General features: G+C 43.4%; 2 protein-coding genes across 3 annotated transcripts in view; one reads left to right on the forward strand and one right to left on the reverse strand.

The window, feature by feature from the left end:
- Window positions 1-3114, reverse strand: part of SNRNP48 (small nuclear ribonucleoprotein U11/U12 subunit 48) — a 52575-nt gene extending 49461 nt beyond the window's left edge. Inside the window, exons 1-2 of one of the 2 annotated variants that reach the window (XM_030042144.2) lie at window positions 3100-3114; window positions 2206-2313 (exon numbers count right to left, since the gene is read on the reverse strand). Coding sequence is in view for 1 of the 2 variants with exons in the window: in XM_030042145.1 (XP_029898005.1) it covers window positions 2206-2210 (5 nt within the window). In the remaining variant the exon portion in view is untranslated. Of the gene's footprint in view, window positions 1-2205; window positions 2314-2711; window positions 2979-3099 lie in introns of those variants that run through there. The other variant, XM_030042145.1, reaches the window with a different exon arrangement.
- The window catches only part of ANKRD33B (ankyrin repeat domain 33B), a 42679-nt gene continuing 22194 nt past the window's right edge, over window positions 3067-23551 (forward strand). The window contains exon 1 of the mRNA XM_030042143.1: window positions 3067-3843. Coding sequence (XP_029898003.1) covers window positions 3433-3843 — 411 coding nt within the window. The 5' untranslated portion in view covers window positions 3067-3432. The remainder of the gene's footprint in view (window positions 3844-23551) is intronic.

The raw sequence follows: 23551 nt of genomic DNA on the forward strand, positions 1-23551 counted from the left end.
CTTTTGTTCTGACTAGATTTCATTTTTAAGAATACTGGCAATAACTTTCAGTGTGTTGTGAATTTTTTCCTCAGGTTAAATTATTGAATGTGAGAAGGACACCTAACGCTCACTGAATCTTCATAGTAATTTTACTATTGCACATGAATCTCATTAAATCTCAGTCTCAGAACCGTTTATAAATGGAATGGCTTACAAACCTTAATGAGGCGAACTGGGGGCACCCGATGCTATAGTCATTCCAAAAATTGATTTCTTCAAGCAAAGCTTTGTCTGCGTAGGGACAGGTGGGATCTCCTCTGGATATTTTAATTTCCTGCCTTGTTAATTCCCAGCAATAAATTTTGACGAGATACTGCTGATGATAATGACTAATAATTCTGGGCTATTTGCTTTAAGATGATAATGTTTATTTCTTTGCTTTTATTACAAAGTTTATAAATACCAGCATTTAACTTCAGTGATGTTAACTGGTATCTTTTCCAGATGAAAGGTTTGAGGCTGTCCTCTTACAAATGCCACAAAAACAGCTTTTTTTGATAATTTGAAAGCATTTGCAGACATATTCTATGGCCTTTCTTCGCATCGTTTTAATTTGATTTGCACACTGAAGCACAAATGACAAGAAACCCTGTTTGCCACATACAAACTGTCGCTGAAAGAACTGAGAAACCAGGCATAATCTGTTTTAAATCCATAACCATGCCCAAGCAGACTAGCCTTGGTGGGAGCCTCTATGCTGAACAGATAAATGGCTGCAGCACCATCTTAGGGAACCACGTCACGGTTTACGTCCAATTAGCTGCACCTTTCTGTGGTAGCTTATTGTCAAGCTGCACGGAGATCAAATAATTTGAACTACAGTCTCAACGGCAGTTGTAAAAGTGAAAAATTCAATGGGAAACACAGTGTCTGCTCTGTACTAGCCTGACACCTTGCTTTGAAAGCTCAAGCAATATAGCACTATTCTTTCAGAGAAAGGATGAAAGTGTCAGGCTCAGGCGAAAGGAAACAGTTTCCATCTCTGAGGTCGCTGAAGAATCACTACAGCTGGGGGAGCAAACTGATTCATTTCTCCCCAATTAATAAGCTGGTAAGGTAAACACTGAACACAGGAAAAAACAGGATGAATTTTCATAATCAAACGTTTTTTTCCTATATTGAAATAACTGTTGTTTCCTTCTAATTAGAATTAGGGGTTTTCAGGGTTTTTTTTGGTATTCAAAGTTACTCTGCCTGCATCTTTGTTAGCATATCTAATTTTTTTTTTAAAAAAACAATCCAGTAAATAAAGTAAATCTTTATTCTTCTCGAATTATTTTATAAGACAGAAGCAAAACAAGTATACCTGATGAATCGGTTCTTACAGGCGAGCTGAATCCTCATCCTCCCCCACCCCCCAATTTTTGCTCCCCTCTAGTTAGAATTAGGTTTTTTTATGTTTCTGCTATACAAAGTTACTACAAGCCAAAAGGCTTCCTGAGCTATTACAATGAGTTCAGGCTGAGAACAACGCAAATGCTCCCTGCCAGCTGCAGGGTCTCAAGGAAAAATGAAGTTCTTCCAAAATACAAGTGCTACCCTAAGAAATAGCATCTGTTGAGCAGATCATTGGCCGCACTAACTGAGTAGGAACAAAAAGTTAACTGAATGAGCCCTTAGGCTTTGTGAATGCAAATATTTAAGAAATTGATAGGCAATAAGAGTAAAAAGTTAATCTTTTGGAGCTCTCATGCTGCGATTAAAGCCAGCTCTGAAGCATTCGATTTGGGAACAGACACATACAGCAGTGTCGGAGTAAGGGCCTCTCTTTACAAAAGGCAAGAAGTCGAGGCCGGCAGCATCAGCGTGAATGTGGCTGGTAATATACGTCAGCTATGATCTCAGAGGTGCCTGCAGGTGAGAGAGTAGTTTAATCCCCTTTCTTCCCAGTTTAGCTTCTTTGCAGAAGCAGCCAATCAGGGAGCTATTTATTACTAATTCTGATTTCAGATATCCTTCTGCTGGGCGCTGGGCTAACCCCACCAGTTAGAGATCAGCAAGAAGCCACTGGGCTTTCTATCACAGGTGACGTCTGGTTCACAAGGCGTTTTCTCGAAGGACTGTAAGCACCTGCTCCTCGGGCCCCTTTACTCACAGTTACATTTTACTTTCCCTTTGCACCTCCTTTTAATGTAAAAAAGGGTCTATTGTACTCTGCCTTACCTCATGCAGAAATACCAGCTCGTTTCTCTCCCGTCCGACAGACGGGGACCTGGAGCCTGGACGTTCGCCTGCCGAAGCACATCACAGATGTGAGGTTCGCTCCAAACGCTGTTGAAGAAACCAGAGAGCCCGTTTTGTCGGCCGAAGGGCTTTCCCCCACCGTTTCCCTGCCCGTGGACGGTGCTAATCCGTGGCGTTTGAAAGGGAAAAAGGTTTCAGAAGCGCCGTGACGGAGCGGGAGCTCGATTTACATGCGCGTTACTCCTCTCAACCCCATCTCCAAAGGCCCCCCATAAAAAGCACGTGAGCCTGACACCTCTGCAGCTGGCAAACCGCAGATTTAAATGACTGGCTTGCTCTAAGGCTCTCCCCCGAAGCACAGAAGTGCTGCACCATCACCTCCCTCAGCGTATTTGTCTCGAAAGGTGAATTCTGCACCGGCCGAGCAATATTCGGGAAAACTTTCCCCGACACCGCTGCGGCCGCGGCTTTCGGGACCAGGCGACCCGCGACGGAGGAGGCCCGGCGCCCGCCTCGTTCCCCACACACCCCCCCCGGCCCCTCTCCCACCCGCGGCCGGCCTCGCCGTGGGCCATCCCCGGCCCGGCAGAGCTGCCGCCGCCGAGACAGGCGAAGCCCGCCGCCTGAGGCGGGAAGGAGGCCCGGCGGCGCGGCGCGTCCCCGCCTGAGGAGCCTGCAGCTCCCCTCGGGAAGCGCAGGTGTTTTCCCGCCCGCCGCGCCTGAGGGGCGGCCGCCCGCCCGCCCGCCCCTGATGTCAGCGCGCTAAGCCCGAGCCCCGATCTCCTCCAAAGAGATGCTGAGCGGATTACGGGACAGGAGTTGGGCAACTCTCTGCTCTCCCCAGACCTGCCCTGCCCGCCTCTCCCCGCTTACCGCAGCCGTCGCTCTGCCGGTGGTCAACGAGCCCCCACCACCGGCCCCCGGGGGAGAACCCCGGCGGCAGCATGCCCCGGCCCGGGGGCGGCCGGCCGCCGGGCTGCCGCAGGGCGACCCGCGGGAGGAGCCTGAGCCTTGCCTGAGGGCTGGAGGGGGCCTGGGGGGGCTGAGGGATCCCTTGCCCGCCGCCCGGTTTGTTCGCACGGGGAAGAAGCCGAGGCTCCCCGCGGCCGGCGGGCGAGGGAGGGAGGCCCGGCGGAGCGGCTAGCCGCGGTGCCGGGCAGCCCTCGGGGCGGAGGGGAGCTGCCGGCTCCCGGCCCCGGGGCCGACATGGTGCTGCTGTCGGGGGACGGGGAGCAGCTGGCCGGGGAGCGGGTCTGCCCCGCGCCGGCGGCGGAGAAGGAGATGCCGGGCGCTGAGGCGGAGAGCGGCCCCGAGGAGGGGGCGGCGGGGACTGCCGCCGAGGGGCCGGAGGAGGAGGAGGACTGCGAGGAGTACGAGGACTTCTCCGAGCTGCCCGACACCTGCAGCATCGCCTCGGACGACTCCTTCTACCCGCCGAGGGGGCTGGAGGACGAGGAGGAGGAGGACCGCTGGTCCCTGGAGCGGGGGGAGCCCGACAGCCCCGAGGCGCTCAGCCTCTTCCGAGCCTGCTGCACCAACAACGCCGTCGTGCTCAAGGCGCTCATCCGCCAAGGCCCCGAGGAGGAGGAGGTGCGGGAGACCGACCGCAACCGCCGGGTGAGCATCCCGCGCCCTGCCGGCCCCCCCCCCCGGCCCCGGTCCGGTGTAAGGGAGGAGGGAGCGGCTGAAATTCCCGTTTTCCCGCCGTCGGGTTTGAGCTGGGTCTCGCTCTCCCGCAGGATACTGGGGAGAGGGAGCGGGCGGCATCGCCGGGAGCGGCCGTTCTGCTGCTGGGCTCGGCCCTCCTCGTGGCGGGGCGGTCCGTGCCCGGCAGGGCTGCACGCTTCTCGCCTTCAGAGTTCGAACAGCTCGTCCAAGTTTGTGTTTCCCTTCTCTTTTTGCCTTTTTTTTTTTTTTGTTTAGCACCCTCCCCCCCCCCAGAAATGTAAGTTTGCTCCCGGTTCCTAGAACGCCAAGCAGGGCTCCTGTGCTAAAACCGGACTTTTCGGGGTTCTGCTGGTATTCGGTTTGTTGCTGGTGAGCTCTTTGGGGGGTTTGTGTCAGTAGAAGGTTTGTGGCTCGGGTTTTGCCTGTTCTTTGGTTAATCGCAGGGACAGAAGTGTACTTCACTGAATCAGGTGACAACTTGGGAAAGATTTCCTGCCGAATGTGTAACTAACTGGGATGTTTTAGCAACAATATTGACGATTAGCAAGGGCAACTCCTCTCACTACTATTACTACAACTTACATTAAAACTAAGAAACTTTTACTTGTAGTCTGCACGAACAATCTCCAAAATATGTTCTGTGACTAGTCTGTGACAGGAGCTTTTGGAAAGAGAGCTTTTTATTTTTTTGGGGGTTATTTTAATTGGGCAAATGACGTGACGTTCTGGCAACATAAGTGGTCTTTACGTCGCAAATAATGCAATAATTTGGGTTTGGTGCTGTTTGGAGAGGGGCTTTTCTTGTGTCTTGGACGTATGTACTTGTAGGATTTTTCCTAGAAGTATCTTTACTTCCCCCCCTCAAAGGATTGTTTTTAATACAGGTTTTTAGTGATCTGATTCACTGTAAATTTCTGCAAAAGATACAAGTATAAAAAGTTGTATTAACACATCTGAGGGGGCAGTGACCTATGGCGTGGGGGTGGGAATGAGTAGCATAGGCTAGAAATGTTTTAAATCAACTTTTCTGCCCAGGACAACATACGATGTAGTTATCCTCTTAGTCGGTAACATGTGATATCCGAACGTACATTACAGGAGATTTTGAAGATCCTGCAGATACATCGATCCTATATATGAGGTCTAGGCCTGAGCTGGAGCCCAGACCCAGCCCTGACATTGCGTGGACACTCGCCCCTGCCGAGGTCCATCGATTCCCTGTGTCTCAAGCGTGCAAGGGTGGGGGAGGTTTGGCCCCACTGTACGTGTAGCATAAAAGACCAAGTCCCCCCATGGCTGTCCTTTCTGAAAGGGTGGCCTTACCACCCAGCAGAAGGCACGCAGCTGGCTGTAAAGCTGCCAGCATCCTCTGTCTCAGGGCTGGGGTCCTGGGGAGCTGAGTCAAGGGCTACAAAAAAATTCAGCGTAGACATCAGCCCTCATCCCCCAGCAGCTCCTTCTGCAGAGGTGATCAGATCAGGGTGATGAAAAGAGTGAATTTACCTTGTTGGACAGTCCTCCCTGCAACATCCCACTTGCCCAAAAGTAAGTTACTACTCTTTATCTCTCAAGCTTCCCAGAAAAGAAACAAAATTGTAGCTTGAATCCAAACTGAAAGTTCCTCTTATTTGTTCATATTGTTAAAAAAAAAAAAAAAAATTTTCTCTGCTTAAGCAAATATTCCATTTGACCTGAAATTAAACTTTGACATCAAATTCTGTTTTCTGCATTTTTTATGAAAACCAAGTAAAAGAAATTCTGGGATTCAGCAACTTCTGGAAGCCTCATGAATGATGTGGGAGGCATGAGTTCAGTTTCTCTGTCTGCCTCCCTCACAGAAGTGCCCTAACCACAGTGGTACGGAACAGGACAATCTATCATTTCCAGACAGGTGTGAATGGGATGGAGAAAACTTTCTGCTGGGAAACTGAAACTTTAGGTGTGACTGCAGTCCCGATGTCCCCACAGGGGACATCAAGACAAATTCACATTATTTTGCAAAGGAAAACCACCTTTTTCAGAGAACTTCACCTGACAAAAGGGAAGTTTTGCTCAGGTCTTTTATCGCCCTTTCAGTGGAATTTTTGTAGCTCTTGAATTTGCCTGTCAAATAAAGTCATTGGACATTAGCCATAAACAAAACTTAATTTTACTGCCAAAAAGTAACTGAATGAATTACATATACCGCTTGTGCTAATGACATTTTTCAGTGGCTAAAACTTGTACTGTTGGCTTTCAGTATCTTCTTTCACTGGGATAATGTTTTTTTTGCAATGCTATCTTGCATGCATTTATTGGAAAGGTTTTTGGTTTTGTGGGTTTTTTTAACGCTGTAAACAAATAAGCTGAACTTTTGTTTCCTCTAAGTTTTTGTTTCTTTTCTGTGAGGCAGGAGAGGGAAGGAAGGATAAGTTGCTTTTTGAGAATCGGGATGGTGAAGGGAGGGCTGTCCAACTGAGTATATTAACTATTTTCACAATCCTGATCTGATAACCTCTGTTAAGTATGTACAGTACGGTTTCATTTTCATAATTTAAAAATTAGTTTTCTTTAAAATAGACGAAGCATGTAACAGGTTATGATAGTAAGACAATACTGTATTTTGATTCTGAAAGTAATTAAACTCAACTCGCAAAACATAACATGAAGAAGAAACTTCCTAATGGTTAAATTCTTTAAATGAATTTGGGCACAAACAACTGGAGTTTTACCATTGCTTTGTTTTCAGATTTTTACCTTGTCCCTAAAGTGTAAATGTATAAATTTGAGATTCAGAAGGAATTATTTCCAAAAATGCTAAGATCCATAGGTGACCTTACTTATTTTCCTCCATTCTTTTTATCGAAATTCATCAGTTATCTCTTTCGAGTCAACTTGCCAAGGCTGGGTAGTGGCTTTTTGTGGAGTTTCTGCAGAAGTGTATTTTTCCCATGGTCTGTTTGTGAGCTGTAGAACCTCCCCGCCAGGCACGGGTTTTCATTAAATTCACCTTCCTGCAGTAAAACAGACTCCACAACATCCGCTTTATTACTCACCATGTGTAGCTTGAAGACCGGTACCTTCCCTGTCTCGTTTTCATTACTGTCGAGACAACAACAGTTTATATATCATTGTCTGCATAGGATCCCCAAAGGGTTGATCCCCGCATCTTTGGTTGCACCGCTGTCTGCATGTGGAGTCCCAAAAGGCTGGCTTGGTACTGCTCGTTTCCTCTCCTTGCCAAATCTAATACTGAAATATTTGGAAAACAACTATGACAGCATGTAATATACTAATTGTAGATCATGCAGGGCAGCATCTAATTCATTAACGTTGATGGATTTACCTGCCTCACGTTGGCAATGAAGAGGGATTTGCAAATATATATGAGAAAATAAAATCATGGCTCCGGTGGAATCTTCTGATCTGGCTGAGACCAGAGTGTGATCCGGAAAACGTCGCTGCTTTTATCCACGTGCTGGGGGGACTGGTTTTGCCTCCTTACTAGCCACATTTCCAGAATTTCAGATATTTGCATCTCATAAGTTTTAACACCTCTTCATATTAGATCTTGCCTGGAGACCAGTATTATATATACTCAGAAAGACAGAGTTTCAAAATCTGGTGTTACCTAATCGCAGAATGAAAGCAAATTTAGAAATTTGCCATGACAATAGAGGAGGCAATAAGGGATGGGAGGGAGAGAGAAGACGGCAAAGCACATTCTCATGCCAGATTGAAAATAATCACTTCAGCTCATCCATAGAGAGGTTTTGTGTTAACCATCCACGTGGTATAGTCTGTATTAGTAGGTATTCTGTAACTCTGTATTTTAGAGTTGATATATGTGCGAAAATACTCTATTGAGTCTTTTGCAGCTTTTCATTTTTTATGTCATTGTTCAATGATTCTTTCATCCGGTTCCATTGGTAGCTAGGAACCAATCTGCAGTTAAACAGTTTATTGTTGCAAGTATACCATTATATAGTGGAGATCGTACATCTGTGATCTTCGTTTTGCTGCTTTAAAAGGTGTGGAGACAAAATAACCTGTGTGGCTCAGCTTGTAAGCTCTTTCTTCTCCTTTCTGAAAATATTCCTAAATCCATATATGAGCACAGTTAACTTTTCCTGTTAATGCTTTATACAGGATGCTGATGATCAGTACTGCTCTGGAGTAAGTTTTCCTCTGAGGCAGGTAGTTCTGCAGCTCTGTCACCAAGCGGGCCTGGATTTGTTTGGTTTTTTCTCCTCTCCTTCTTCTGCTGAAGGAAGAAAACAGAGTTTGGAAGGCTATTATTGCTCTTCTTGATCTAAATTTCTTTTGATTTTCCCTCTTGTGATGCTTAGTAGAAAAAACAAATGAAGAATTATCGGGGGAGGGAGAATGATGCATCAAAAGCCTGGAAGTTGCTGCTACTGAATAAACAAAAATAAAGTAGAGGTGTCCTGGCTAGAAACCTACTTGAAACGCTTGTGAGAACGTAGGGTTCTGTCAGCAGTGGAAGTAAGCCCAGAGAAGCAAGAGCAGGAGGGAAGTTTCCGGGGGGGGGCAGTTCACACCGCAGGGTAGTGCATGAATTCGGAAGGTGGTTTCCCTGCTCTCCCCTCCTCAGCAGGAGAGTTTTAGGGCTGGGCTCCTAAAATTGTGATGGGCTGAGAAGGACAGGGAGCCAGTGGTTCAGTTCCCACTTCCTGGGTGAGGGAACGCTGTGCTGGATAATGCTTTTCTAGAAAGTCACATATCACAAAAAGCACCAGAGCTTGTGTAACACTCCATTAACCTGTTTTTATTATTTTTGTTATCTTCACAATGCTAACTTATAAAAATAAAGAAGGAGGAGTGCAGCATTTTGTGGTGAGGGATAAAGATCTCCCTGTCACATATTGCTTTTCAGTTGTCATGGCACACAGCTTAAGTCATCCCATGTCAGAAAAAGGATTTGAAGAATGTCATCTGCTACAGTGCTGGGAACTTTTTTCATATTTTCATAGGCAGTTTCAGTTCCCTCATATTCTGTCAGACAAGGAATTCTCACGGAGGGATTGTATTGAAACTTAACATTGTGACACTAAAGCATGAAAGGGAATTTTTTAGGGTGGAAATAATTTTTAAAAGACCCTAACAGTAAAAGTAATCTAATTTAAATCCTTCAAAAAAGTACAGAAATACCGAAACGCACTAAAAAAAGTCCCTGAAAGTACGTATGTGTTTAAAAAGGAAGTAAGTGAGCAAGGCAAGGCAAGGAATAGTAGATGTCAAAATACAGAAGGTGCTCAAAACAAATTGGGAATCCTTCAAATACTGTAATTACAACTCGAGGGAAGCCACCAGAAAGCAGTAGATAGAGCATGGAAAATATGAAGTCTGTTGGCTAAGAAGGAATTCAGTGAGTTAACCAGAGTGCGGACCAGATTGATACAGATAGGAGCTCGGAGGCGTTGTCAGAAGAGCGTGGGCAGGTTAGCTGTCTGCCTGCCCTTGTCTGTGTTCATCTGAAGTGTTAGGTGAGTAATGCCTTTGTAAATCTGGCACAAGAACATATCCTTTAAAATGGCTTAACTGAAGAAGTATATGCACGGAACGTGATTGCTATGGAATAAAGAGAAAAATTAATAAGGACCATGGGGTGCTTAGACATAAAGAATGGACATGCAGGTCTGTAGCAGACCCCTGGAAATGCGTGACCAGACCTGCTGCATCCTCTGTGCAGTTGGCAGGTAGTAAGGTATAATTTGTAGTTAGGGTCAAAAGCAGCATTAGTTAACAGATGTAACTCTTACGGAAATTGATAGATACAGATTTGAAGACCTCATCCATATCAGAAAGTTGTACAAGTTTAATCCAGTTTCAAGTGACACAGCTTTTAGAGAAACCAAATGAAGAGCACTTTCCTTGAAGAATTTTGACAAATTGCTTAATGCAAAGTGTACAGAACAGAAGGGATGCTTTTAGCCTGACAGTAGCCCAGAAGTAAAGGTCATAGCAATCTTTTGTTCTAGTTTAAGCAGTGTTTCATGTTAGTATCTTAAATCAAGTGTTTGGACTTGCAGAGCTCCTCAGAGATGCAGCAATGACCCTGATTACCCAGCTGAGCACAGGTTGACTCCAGATGTAATAAAATGTAGCTGCATTTAAAAATCTAATGATAGTCTAACAAAACTGGTTGTCTGGTCCATCTGTCATCAATATTTATGACAGATCTATAATGGTGTCTTTAACAGAATGTGTCTGTAACACAGGTAAGAAACGTGACCTCAGGATGCCTTACTGCATTCTTCCAGGAGAATCACTGAGGTTTATTTCACAGTGCACAATGTGACATGCTAATTCCTTCATCCCATTACGAAATGCAAATTTATATTCTTGTGGAGGAATTACTCAAGAAGGAATATTGGCACTAATATTCTCCCTTAAAGGTTCCTAAGATCCTTTCCCTGAAATTTTATTGAGGCAGAAATTCAAGATTTACCTAAATTTGGGATTCTTGTAGTTTGGTATTTTAAAAAGGTTATTTGGAAGTAATGCGTAGGCATTGTAGATATGTAGGCAACTTCAGACAAAAGTTTTGCAATTTTTGATGCTGAAGCTGCAAAAAAGAGTAGGTCTAAAAGAACTTAAGAGGGAGAAAGGAGCTTCAGAAAAGTCCATGAAGAGCAATCATCTTTAGAAAAGTCAGGTTTAAATCCTGCAATAAAGGCAATGGAAGAAGAAAGTGGAAGTGACATTGCTCTCCTTATTGCTTATGGTGGGACTGAAGTCGCCCATGCAGAAGACTTGGGTTTTTAACTGCAGCCAGATTCAGGATAAGAAAACTCTAGAAACATCCTGGGACATGAAAAGGCAGGTTATTTTTCCTTTTTTTTCTGTAAATACCAGTAAGTCATTGCCTGGTACCTCCTCTATGAAGGCTTTAGGTCTCGAGGCAGGTTCTCTGAGGAAGAAAGAATAAATGGTCCCATCTCAGGCACTGAGCTCAGAGCTGTCTGCTAAGAAGCACCGCAGGAGCGATGGATTCAGGTGCCAGCTGCAAGGGGCAGCAGGTCCCCAGTGCTACATCTTTCAGCATCATTAGGATCTTAACTTTTGAGTTCCATTCATGTCCTTTGGTCCCGCTGGTGGTGGAAGCGGTGGTGGGGGCTGTGGCTCCTGGAGGACCAGAGTCAGTGCTCGCTGCCAGGTGGAAAGGCAGGGATGGGGATGTTCAGCCCCTCGTTGGGTAGTGCCCTTTTCGGAGAAGTGGGACTTGCTTGTTTTTCACTCAGTCAGGCTTGTCACTGGGTTTTAGGGGACGTTTCAAAAAGGCTTTTGAGATAGGTTCACTTTGGCATGTGCCACAGGAACCACTCGTCTTCTCATTAATTTTAGTCACATGGTCTTCTGTGTGTGCTTGGGAATAATGTAAACTACGAAAATAAATACTAACAAAGGTTGAAAAAGGAGTAGAAGTAATCAAAGTATCTATTTGGTTCTATCCAGAAATTTCAGCAGGTACTATTGCATTCAAAATCTGTTCTACTACTCAAGAAGATACAGACTGAAAGATAAAAAGCCCCAAAGCCCTGTTATACATTTTGGTAACGATTACCGTGTAATGGAGACCCAACAAAAATCAGGTGATTTATCGCAACACTATGTGTTGGTAGTACTTCATTTTCACAGAGGAGAACGATGGTGAGACTAAGTAGTAACTCTTGTATGACTTTACGGGTGTTGGTTGCTTCATGCCAGATGAGCCTAATGTGCATCAGGTTTCTTTTAAATTACATTTCATTAAAATGCGTTTCTCTTCTTCTAAAGAAAAGTGATACGTGATCACTAAGTAAGACTCGCTGTTAATTTTGAAATAAAGATCAATTTGGAAATCATCAGCAACCTTTTACTTGCAGAAGATCCCACTAGATGAGCATGGGCTGTGTGTGCATTGCCAGAGGAAACCACCTCTGGCAGGAGAGCACGTCCACCCTACTCACAGAGTTATCCTCTCAGGAGCGGACCAACAGCGTCCGCACGGCCGGCACGTGGCCCGGGTTTTCTCTGAGTCCCAAGTGGTTCTCCTAATTTGCCTTTTTTTTAGGCTTTTCAATTTAAAGTGCCCAAACTAGCATCATTTGAAAGGACAGGTGATATTTCCTGCTGTGTTATAGTTCTGGAAATCATTAACTGCGCCGATACTAACATTGGTATAATACCTACTGGCAAATGCTGTGTGCTTATTTCAGATACGATGAGATAGCTTTCAGGTAGGATGACATAGCTAACGTGATGCTCCAGTTTTTCCCAAATTAGTGGTTCTGTCATTAATTTCAGTACCTTTTCCAATTCTCATACTCTGTTTATACAAGTCCTTCCGTTCTGGGTAGTTCTTTAGCAATTGACGTAAAAAGTATATTGCCTGCTAAGGATTTTGCTGCATATTCTTCCTATATTGCCTGTCATTGCTCTGTGGAACTCGGTTTAACTTTTATGACTGAGGTATCGTTGAACAAAGGCCACTTACTAAAAACTGCTGGTAGATTTTTTAAATAGAAAAGAAAATCTCTAGAGGATGTGAAAGCAATGTAGAACTCCCATGTGCTTTATTGGAGACAGGAGTTCACCTTCAATGTTTTCATAAATAAAGCTACTCTCAGAAGGTTACCCTTTTAAATTACCTAAAATGTTATGCCACATAGGTTTGAATTTACCTATTTCTAAGGGTTCTTTCATTAAAAACAAAAATGAAAACCCTTGAACCTGGGCTAAATATAATCCTGTAGCATACCCAGTGTGTCACAATAAGAAATAATTAAGTATTGAAGGAAGAGGATGGTTGTCACAGAGTCTGTAGTGGCACATCTGGCAGCGAATTAGCAATTCAAATTGTATCCACTGTGGGAAAAACCCACAATGTGGAAATAGTTCCCGTTTTTCAATTCTATTATTTTCTATTATGTCTGTTAAATTCCACAGGGAGCAATTTGAAAGCAAGCTGATGCAAAACGGGAATGACTCACGGTCAGGCTTTTGTTGCTTCACACATTTCAGATGTATAACATTTTAAGCCTGATCCCGCAATATCCTCTCACATATGTGGGGTTTGGTTGGTTTTTTTTTAGTCTTTTGCCTCTTTGCCTCTTAGTACCTGAGGCCCAATCTTTGGGACAGCCTGTGTGTAGACAGACTGGCCGTTGACGACGAGAGATGCTGCCAGCCACAGCTCAGAATTGGGCTCATGGGGAAGTTTTGTCTCTCACGTAAGCCATTGTTATTAGTTTTCTGAAGTGGAAAAGTGGCAGATAACTGAACATATTGAACACATTCATAAAAGCAGCCTTTCAGGGGCATTTGGCTTTTTTTTTTTTTTTTTAGAAAACCTAGGTATCTTGCTGTTTGTAGCTCATAGGAAAAAAGGCTCAGCAGACCTGTTTACCATTTGATTGGGATATAGGGGAAGGCTAGCCATGTGTTCATAAAAGTGTCTTTAGGTGTGGGTGAGAGGAAAGGGAAGGCTGTCTTTGGAAGGCGGTAGGGTACTTCTGCGTATCTTGAAGTATTGCATGGGTTTGAAAGGTTTCAAGAGAAGGCAGTCAAAGCTCAAGTCCATAAAGGAGTTCATTTAAAATATTTTTCTCTCTACAAAGAAAGACTTTCTATAAAGAGCATGAAACAGCAATAGCTTCTTAGACAGAGTATAGAATAATAAGTATTGGTTGGTTTAGGAATATGAAATACCACAGATATTAATGAAACCGTAGTGTTGAGACTTACAAAGCCCCTCCTAGCTCCTAGAAAGTGCGAGCACAATAGAAGAGTTTTCTGGTTGCACTGAGACAAGCAGTGCTGCGTAGTAAATGCCAAGATGTACGGAGCGACGGCAGCCAGAGGAAACCTTTGGCTGGGAAGCAAGATTTTTTTTCCTTGCCATGCTGCAGGCGGTTCGTCACCACTGTGTGAGGCAAATTGTGCCCGGGTGGGAGGCTGAGCAGCATACCCATATCAGAGATGATGCTCTGCGGCACGGCTTCAGCAGAACCCCCTGCACCGAAATTCCAGTCTGGAACGAAACCCACAGCCATTCCCGGAGGGCAGCTCGGTCGGTGGTTTGATGGTGAGGAGGCGGTGAAACTGCTTGCTGTTTCATGGGTGACGGGGAGAAAGCGCTTAATTTCAAGGACCCTGGGAATGGAGCAAAAGCGTCTATCTCACACCGCAGGGGCAGAAAACCCGGGCAATGCCCCGGGCAGAGACCATCCCGCAGGCTGCAAGTGGTGGCTGTGCAGAAAGGCTCGGGCGGCTCTGGGGTCCCACATTAACCCCCCGCCAGCACCAGCCGGGGGTCCTGCTGTCGATTATGCAAGATGGGACTGAATCTTCCTTGCCAGCTATTGAAAGGAGGCTGTCGTTGGTTGTGCTTTGTTTTGTTTTTTCTGCTCTGCTGCTGTACGGTCCGCGGGTGTTTCCCAACCTGGAAAGTTCTTCCTCCAGTGAGGATGCAACAGGGATGCCCATGAGTGAAGATACCCATGAACAGAACTGCCTGTGGAACCCGAACTGAGTATAGGTACATGATAATCTTGTTGGCACCTTACCTGAATTAAAATAGCATGTATGCAGTTTATTGAAGTCAGGTGTCTCGGTACATTTACAGTGCTTACCTCCATACAAGTTCCCATGAAGTGTATTGGATCCATTGCATACATGTGGAAAACTCCCTGCAAAAGCAAGATAACTAAATGTGACAGGCGAGAGCTGCCTCACCAAATTCCACCTGTTGCAATAAACACAGTTGCCTGAAGACTTTGAAAAAGTTGCTTTTAAATGTTAAAAATATAATCAGATATTGCAGTCCTTTCCCACCATCCGTTACCTCCCAATCACCCTGTTAGTGATACAACATGAATCAAACATTGAAATATTTAATACTCAGACAAGACATTTTAGAAGCAGTAAGCGGTATCAGCATCCCAGAACAAAAAGAAAGAAAAAACGAAAGAGACATGGTGAATAAATGTCAGTCTTTCTCTGAAAATTTATCACCCAAATTATTTTCCTCTAAGGTGCAAGGTTGTGAGATGTCTTTCACTTACTATTGCCGTTTTTTCTTTCTGTGGGCATTTTTAGCTCGACCTACTTTATGCTTATTACAGTCGGCGCAGTTGATTTATGGGCAGAGGCTCCATTCACAGATGGGTGTGGGTAGAGCTGAGGTATTTTGGTGTACATCTATGGGATTGTTACTGTGCATTTCACAGATGACAAACGTACAGCGAACTGATCATCCTCTGAAGATCTGAGTTCAAGTAAGAAGAAAAAAAAAAACCACCTGAAAGTTTCTAGTAAGGTGATGCTGTTCCCCAGTGCTTCTCGTATCTCAGGTCTAGCACCCTCCTTCCTGCTGTCGTTAAAGCAGTGAAATCCCCTAGCTACCAGGTGTCAGCAAAAAATACTATGGTCTGTCTTTCTTTGGGGTCTCCTTTGGCGTCGGAGGAGCGACCTCACGGTGGGCTGCGTCGGCGCGGGACCCGGGGCACAGAGCCCCCGACCCGCGGGCGCCCGCTTGCCTCGCCGCGTCCCGCTCGGGTCCCGGGCACCGCGTCTGCCGGGGCGGAGGGTCGGGGGCCGCGCCTGCTCGCGGGGGCCGCGTTCACGGGGGTTATCACCTGAAAAGTTCGCTTCGGCTAGCTTTTGTGCGCGTTTGGCTGAAGTGCGTCTCCCCAGCAGGGTGAAATGAGGGCTGCTGGCTTCGTGCGCCTGTAGCTCTCCATGCTGCCATTATTACTTGGGCAAGTTGGGTGTACAGAGAAGCACAGATCACAGTTCTGTAATTAATATCCTTTGTAAGCCAGTCTACCGTCATTCATCTGCCAACCTGCAGAGCTTGAAAATTTAGGTCAAATATATCCATGGAATAAAATTCATGGTTTGAGAATTTAAAAACGAGAAGAGTAGATTCATTGTTTTGAGAAAAAAAACCCACAGTAATCAGTACTAGTGTTTCTGTAATGCAAAATTGTAATTGTAATTGCAGTTGGTGAGTTTAATGTGTATATTGGCCCTTCTCTGTTTACTCCCTGCCATCCACAAATCACATTCCTCTGGGGAGGAGGTTTTTAAAATAGCGCTTAGGTACCCAGTTCAGACTTGTCTAAAAATAACATATTTTCCACTTCCTCGTGTAATAAATAGTACAGTGATTGCATCAGTTCTGATTTATCACTAAATTGTTAGTGTGTGTCTTAAAGGAAATAAGAATTAGAGCAAAGCCTATACAATTTGGCAGCTTATCAGTCACAGGGGAAAGGGCAAGTGAGGATTTTTCATTTGATACAAGAACTAACAAAAACATTCAAATGTTGTCATCATTACTTTCACAGACTCACTTCTCTTGTTCCCACAGCTGTCTCCTGTTGTTTCCTTTCAGATTTTAAGGTCTTCAGGTAGTGTATCTGGAAAGAATCTACCTCATTATTGGCGCTACTGCAATCAATAATATTCCAAAATACATGATTTTGCAGTCTACCTGTATTGGCTGAACTTTTAAGATCATTGCTACAAAGCGATATCTATTAGTATAATCATGTTATTTACAACAGTTCTACTGTGCAAATATCCAATATGAGATTTATAAACATTAAAGAGAAGAAGGTGATTTTTGGCTGTAGTATTTTGATACTAATGTTAGTTAGTATCATCAGTTAATTGCAACAAGCCTTTATTTTGGATATTTGCTATTGTTTGTTTCTTTCCAGAGGTGGATTGAAGGAGTTGGACTTTGAAGGTAATAGGAAACATCCTGCCCATAATTTTCAGGTAGAAATCCAAAGACCAGACCTTCTGCTCTTAAAAATATTCCGTATCGTCAAGTAGCATTCTCTCATTTTGTGGCAGAGAAATAGAAAAACAACTCCAAACATGTAGCAAAACATTTGAAAATGATCTGTTTTGGGGGAAAACCTGTTACTGCTTCCAGATGCCTGAAAACTGAGGGAGAAAAACGTAAGTTTTACCATTCTTCCACTGCTGCTCTGTGATCTTTTTAGCTAATAGAGAGTTCTTAGAAAATCTGGGATAAGGAACTGCAACAGTTGGTCAGTAATTGTAAACCTTCTAAATATGTTAGCTTCCACTCCTCACGGAAAAGAAAAGAAGAAGAAAAACCCAGTATCTTCTGAGATCATGAGAAAGATGCTTTGCCTGATGAACTGTTAAGTGGCAGGTGATCATACTTGTTCATGTTTTTTGGATTTAATTTCACTTCTGTAAAATTTTGCCTTTCTCATCGGTGCGAGTGAAGGAAGATCTTAACAAAGCTTCGTGTTGTTTTTACTAGACTGCAGCTTTTCTGCACAGACCTTAGTCACCTTAATTCCTATTGAATTAAAAATAAAAGCCAGTGGAAACTGTCAGCTAGCTTCACAGCCTGTCTCCAGATCAAGGCATTTTGAAAGAGTGATGAAAATTTTAGTAGAAGTGATGGGGAAACCAGAAATTACTTAGAAAATTGATTATATATTCTCTGAAAAGACTTTAAATCTCCCTAAGCTTCCTGGAGTTTTTGTCTTTAAGCAAGTATTTAGGCCAGCAATATCTGATGCAGGAAGACACGTACTGATTGAGGTTTCTCATGCCACAAATAATTTGATACGAATGAATGAAGATATATGGAAAGTAAAATGCTATTAAATCAGTAATTTTCCAATCTAGGTGTAAAAGCTATTCTTGCACATGAACTTTTTTTAAGGGGGGGGGAACCCCTGACTCCAAAATAGAAAAGATCATAACCTGAAAGAGTCTTTGAAATCATTAAGGTATACATCTCCTTCATTTTACTGCTCCTGTATGAGTCATTGCCTTTGTGTACCAATGCAATTTCATCTGACCTGTATGTCTTTCCTGAGACATAAGAGGGGTTTTTGGCTCTCATTTGGTAGAGTTGGGCACAGTCTGGTGGGCTTTTGTAGCAAGTGGAAAGTTCTCGGTGAAATAAAGGGCTCAGAGAAGAACACTTTCTGGATTGTTTGACTGAAACAGTTCTATAAAGTGGATATATTGTATTAATGAGTTAGCAGTTCTTTACAACAGCTGGTCATCTCTAGTAATTCAAGACATTTGAATATAAATGTGAAATTGCTCCTCCCTCTTTTTTCCAGATATTTAGTTCTATCTTCTTTACTTCATATTAACAGTATATTAATGTTCAATCCCTCCTTATATTTCTTTATTATTTAGATGAATGGGGTGTATTCATTAGACGATGAGATTCTTAGATCCAAAGACAGACGCAGAAGGTGCCTTCCTGCCTTTATTGTATGGAGCTAGACACTCAGCTCAGATAAACAGGGTGGTCACAGGGTCCGTAGAAGAGGAAAGACTGCACCAATGGCAGGTAGAGCCTCACTCAGCTCTTGCCACCAGGTAATGACATACAGTACGAGCATGTGCTGCATTTGCTTATTAAACTTAAGTTGCAGTACTGTAGTTGACTTGAGACAGATAAGATGGTGATGCTACTATCTCTCACTTGGACATTCTAAGTATGATTTTCACCTTTGCCGAACTGCCTGCTCATACACTGATACCTGTTACAGCTGCAGTGGATGATGAGTCTGTATTTAGCCAGTAGAGATAACAAAAGAGAGAAATTTAAAATGGGAATGCACACTCTAAAAAAAAGCTGCTTTAGAGCCACAGTCTTTGGGATTTTTAAAAAGTTCAATCTACAAAAAACAGTGAGCTACCAGAGGAAAAAAGGTCCCTCCGAACAGATTGATTCCATGTCACAGTGTGTGTTTTCTCAAACAAAAAACCAGGCTGAGCCTCTTGCAGATTAACATTGTTGTGGACGAGCCCATTCCCTAAATACAGCACTAAATTAATGTGAGGCTACTCAATAGGACTTGCAAGCCAGCAGCAGCAGTGTTCTTGATTTAGCCGAGTGCTAGTCTTTGATCTTTCAGAAATATAATTCTGCCTTTTGTTAAAACACATGCACTTTTCACAGGGTGATGCTAAACCTTCGGGAAGGAACCATTCTTTAATGGGAAGTCAGAGGCATGCTGGATTTTCTGTCCAGTGGCTGTAGGCAGCCTATCAGTTACTTTATTCCTAAAATAGACAGAACCATAGTTTGATGGGTTTTATAGTGGGAGTTAGTTCTTGCTCTCTAACCAGCCATGAGCATTACAGAGTCATCAGTGTAGGTCACAGGAGCGCAGCCCTCTTTGCCCTTGACCAAAGTATATTTACATAAAAACTGGAAAAGTCCTACTAAAACATAATCCGCATGTTCTGCTGTAATTTAAAATGTGATCATAGTCATCTGTGTTTTTAACAGTTATAAAAGATTAAAAACTTGGGCATAAAATTTATACTCTTTAGTATTAGCAATGCTAGCTCAATATGCATTACTTGAAAATTGCATACTTTGTTTGAAGGTAGTGTTTTTACCCAGAACTGAAAATCTCCAGTGTTCAGGGGCTGTGCATTTATCAAGGCTGTGTTTAAAAAAATACAGTTATTAGTGCCTCTTCTCTCTTTCTTTGTGGAGACCCACTTTTCAGTGCAATCAGTGGAGCACCAGTAATAAGCAGCGCATAGGTAGGAGTGAAAGACTTCTTACAAAGTCATGAACTGTGGCACTTTCCTCCAAGTTTCACAAGCCTGAATCCAAGGTGTAATAAAAAAATCCAGTTTTTGGCCTCCAGCATGGTCTTCTGTGATATTCCACAGTAGCTGCATTGCATGGAGCTGGGGTATTACAGGATTGCAACCCTTTAGGATCACAAGAGTTGACACTAATCCCTACATAGCAAAATCCACTCTAGGTCTCTGAGTGAAAAACAGACACCTCCCATCGATTCACCACAGATGCACCTATTGCTCAAAAAGTTTGTTTTCTAAGGAAAGGCAGGAGACCTGTTTCATATTTATGCACAAAGAAGTCTTTTGCCTTGTTAGAGCTGGGGAAAAAACAGGAAGGGGCATAACTGAGGTGAAAACCAGTCTAGGTAAAACCAGATGTATATCCTAGATAAAGGAAGCTCTTTCTTTGTGGAAAACATAATGATAAGGGCTTTCAAGAACCTGGATACTTTGACGTCCAAAGAACCATTTTCACTTGCACTAGTTGATGATAATCTGAAGAGGCAAGCTAATGAGATCCCATCGGTGGGATCTTGGCTTGACAGAAGTGACATATTAACACCTGGTCCGGCTGGACAACCTCTTTCATGTCTACCAATAATATTTCAACATACATTTCTTCCTGAACATTAGTATTTACCTTGCATTTTCATGAACAACAACTACTGACTGTTGTTACCATGTTATCCTTTTGATTGAAAAGAGGGTGCTGAGTGTTGCTATGTGATAACACATCCAGACTGAAGTATGTGAGGTGAATCCTATAGGCTAAGTACTAATCCATCTCTGTCATCTGAGAATCATTTGCCCTTCTGCTGTGCAAGGGCAGCTGGTCTTTTCCCCGCTTGTTTTCACTGAGGGAGAAAGTTTACCGCTGTTTCCTGGACCATTCAGGTCACTTCCAGGGTCAATAAGGCTTATTAATAGAGGATCCAAGATCAATAGGGAGGGTAATTATTAAAAGTGCTATAGAAAAGGAAGCAATGAGGTTCAAAAGGCAGAGCACAGCGGTGGTTGGGAAGAGGGGACAATGAGGGTGTTACTTATCCACTGATGTTGTTACGAAACTTACTGTCAAATGGCAGACTAAATGGAGACCAGGCTTTATTGCTCTTACAGCTTCTGTAGCTCAAAGGGGGAGGAAATAGGCTGGTACTTTTGTGTGTGGTATTATGCAGCGCTGTGTGTAGCGTGCAGGTAGTCCCCCATCTCTGGTGTCCCAAGAAGGGTAAGCGGTTGCTCTTCTTGGTGACCATAGGGCCTCTGCAAGGAAGAGCTTTCACCCTGATGGGTTTTTTTATTCATCCAGTTGATTTCCTTTTGAGGAAAGAGTCCTTTTTTTTTTTTTTTCAGTGGCAGATGAGCCACTGATGGACAGACCTCTTCCTGGGCTTGCTCTTTACAAGGTTTGGGTCTGGTACGATTCCCCAGTCGAGATGCTCAGAGAAACACAAGCAAAATGAATGTACAGAAGTTGGAGGAAAGGAACTGAAACTTCTTGGGAAGGTCTTTCCTGCTGTCACTGCAAGAGCTGATTGCCACAAGAGGTGCTTGCAAGCTCAGCACTGGCCGTGTCTCTTCGGAGACCTCCACAGTGAAAATGCACCAGGGCCTTTACAATGCTTTTTATAGAAGAGGCAGATTAGATACAATGATAGATTATGACGGAGTAGAAGGTTGTACATTTATCTTTTAGCCAGTGTCAAATTGAAATTTATTGCTTACAAAGATTTTGTAAGTCATTATTTTTGGAGAGGTCTCCTGAAAAAAACTATGCATTCAAACGCTCTCTCTGGCCTCTTGCAACAGATCTAAGCTACGGTCCGTCTGTGTCTGACAGAACATAACAGAAAGGAAAATGTATCTATTAAGCACATAGAGAAGTGTTGAATCATATGCCTTAAAGCCAAAGGGAGTACTTTTTGATAGAGTTATGTCAGTGCGCAAAATGCATTTCACATGGCTTCTGAATGCACTACAAAATACATTTTTAAAATGCTGCAAACTCTCCCTTTTATCTTAAATGTCTGTGAATATATGTATGTATTTAGAGACCAGGAGAGAAGTTAACGGTAGTGTCTCTCAAGCCCAGGACTTGGAGTTCAGCTCTAAACTGGTTTCCAAATGTTCCAAAAGGTCTTGAGTGGTGAGAGTGCGCTGGATCCAAGTCACATCAGGTTTGGGTTATGCTGTTATATGATGCACCTTTGACTATCATTTTGTTTAGCTCTTGGGGGTTTTCCCTTCTGAAAAAAAAAAACAACCCAAAATACTTCAATGATATAATTGATAGGAAGGCTATTACTGTAACATCGGATTTTGAAGTGATCGGGGAATTGAGGGATTCTCCAAAATGTTTTCCATATAATTATTTCCACAAAAGGTACAGTTTGAGCCTTGTTACAAACTCTTTCTTTCAGTGGTTCTCAAACCCACTGCAGCTTTGTACAGCAACTGGCTGGAGCAGCAGGAGCTCCCAGCCTCATGTACTCACAGGAGGAAGCAGTCAGCGCTTCGCTGTTTTAAGTCTATTGCTAGCTGGAAACGCCTGTTCCAAGCAAAGCGTAATAATATGCTGTTCACTTAAGGCTCCGGAAATACCTTATCCTTGTTCACAGGATGGTTTACAACCCTTGGAAGCCTTGCTGAACATTGCATAGCAAGCCAGTGAAAGACAAAGAAATGAAATTGAAATGAGCTCACCGTTTGCTGGGGCAGGATCCTGATGTTGGTGGGAGTCTGTCATGTTGCCTCCTCCAGCCCTCTTAAGTGCAGACATGGGATTTGTGGTAGAAATGCCTTCAGGGTTTACATCAGGCTCCCCCCATTAAAGTTCAGTACATCATTTACCTTGTTTTCTGAAGTCAGACCTCTCACTTCTTTCTCATAAATATCTCTTCCCTTACTTTTAAGCCAGAGTGACCTGCATCTAGCACAGATATCAAAAAACAGGCATAGCAAAGAGGGATCTATAAACTTGGCTGCCATGTATCATGTGTTATTACTGTCAACGCTATCAAAACTTAGCACTAACATTTGACAGTATTAACACTGATTAGTATGTGCTATACAAACAGGAAAGCTAGGATTAGTAAGGCTGCATTATTTGTCAGGGATCATCACTATTTAATAGTTGTACCTAACATGACAGTCTAATAAACTGAAAATGTGAAACTTAACCTGATAAAAATTGTGTTATTTCCCCTACCACCTTCCCACAGTATTTTCTGTCCTTTACAGCCAGGCATCCCATAAACAGAACACAAAACCTTTCCCTGAAAATGGAATCCTGGGCTGATTTGCCATGTTACCGAATCCTGAGATAACTTCCATTTAACGTATGGATAATGATGATAAGCTCAACTAGGTGACCCACCAGTTCATTTTATGTGTTATTTTTATTAAACAATATTCCCTTAAAGTTTCCTTACATATTCCTGTTCTAAAGTTATACCTCATTCACTTGTGTTGTGACCAGAGATCTCACATACATTGCAAAGCTTAATTTTGGACTGATTGGACTACATCAAATGTCACTTCTGTTTTCAGTTGTAGGGAAACAATCCCAGTTTCCTCTCTTTCCCTATAAACTTCTTCATCCTGTATATTGCTTTGTTGCACAACAGTCTGCTGTCACTGACAAAGGCACTTCTACCTGATGAAACTTCAGATGAGTGCATTCCTAATAGTCTTACCAGCTGTCACTGCAAAATGATACATTATTTTAACAAAATTGATCTTGAGCATGAATGTGTATACCTGCTAACATCCTGAGCACATGTTTTTAAAAATATATACCTATATTTCCATGGAATCGCATTAAATTTCCTAACTCAAGCGCCTCAACATTAAAATATGCCTGTTAGTTGTAGCTGCTACTAGCTCTTGTTCACACGTTCAGGTCTTCAGTTCTTTGTTTCAAGCTGAGGTTCAGAGAGGAAAGAACAATAAAAGATTTTTCATGTGACAAGTCCAGTTGCTGCTGTTTTTAGAAGTATCACCTAGCCTCATCTTAACTCATAGCAAAACAGCTGGCAGCGCAGCCCAGGCCTCC

Source organism: Aquila chrysaetos, chromosome 18 (assembly GCF_900496995.4).
Source record: "Aquila chrysaetos chrysaetos chromosome 18, bAquChr1.4, whole genome shotgun sequence".
Classification (NCBI taxonomy): Eukaryota; Metazoa; Chordata; class Aves; order Accipitriformes; family Accipitridae; genus Aquila; species Aquila chrysaetos.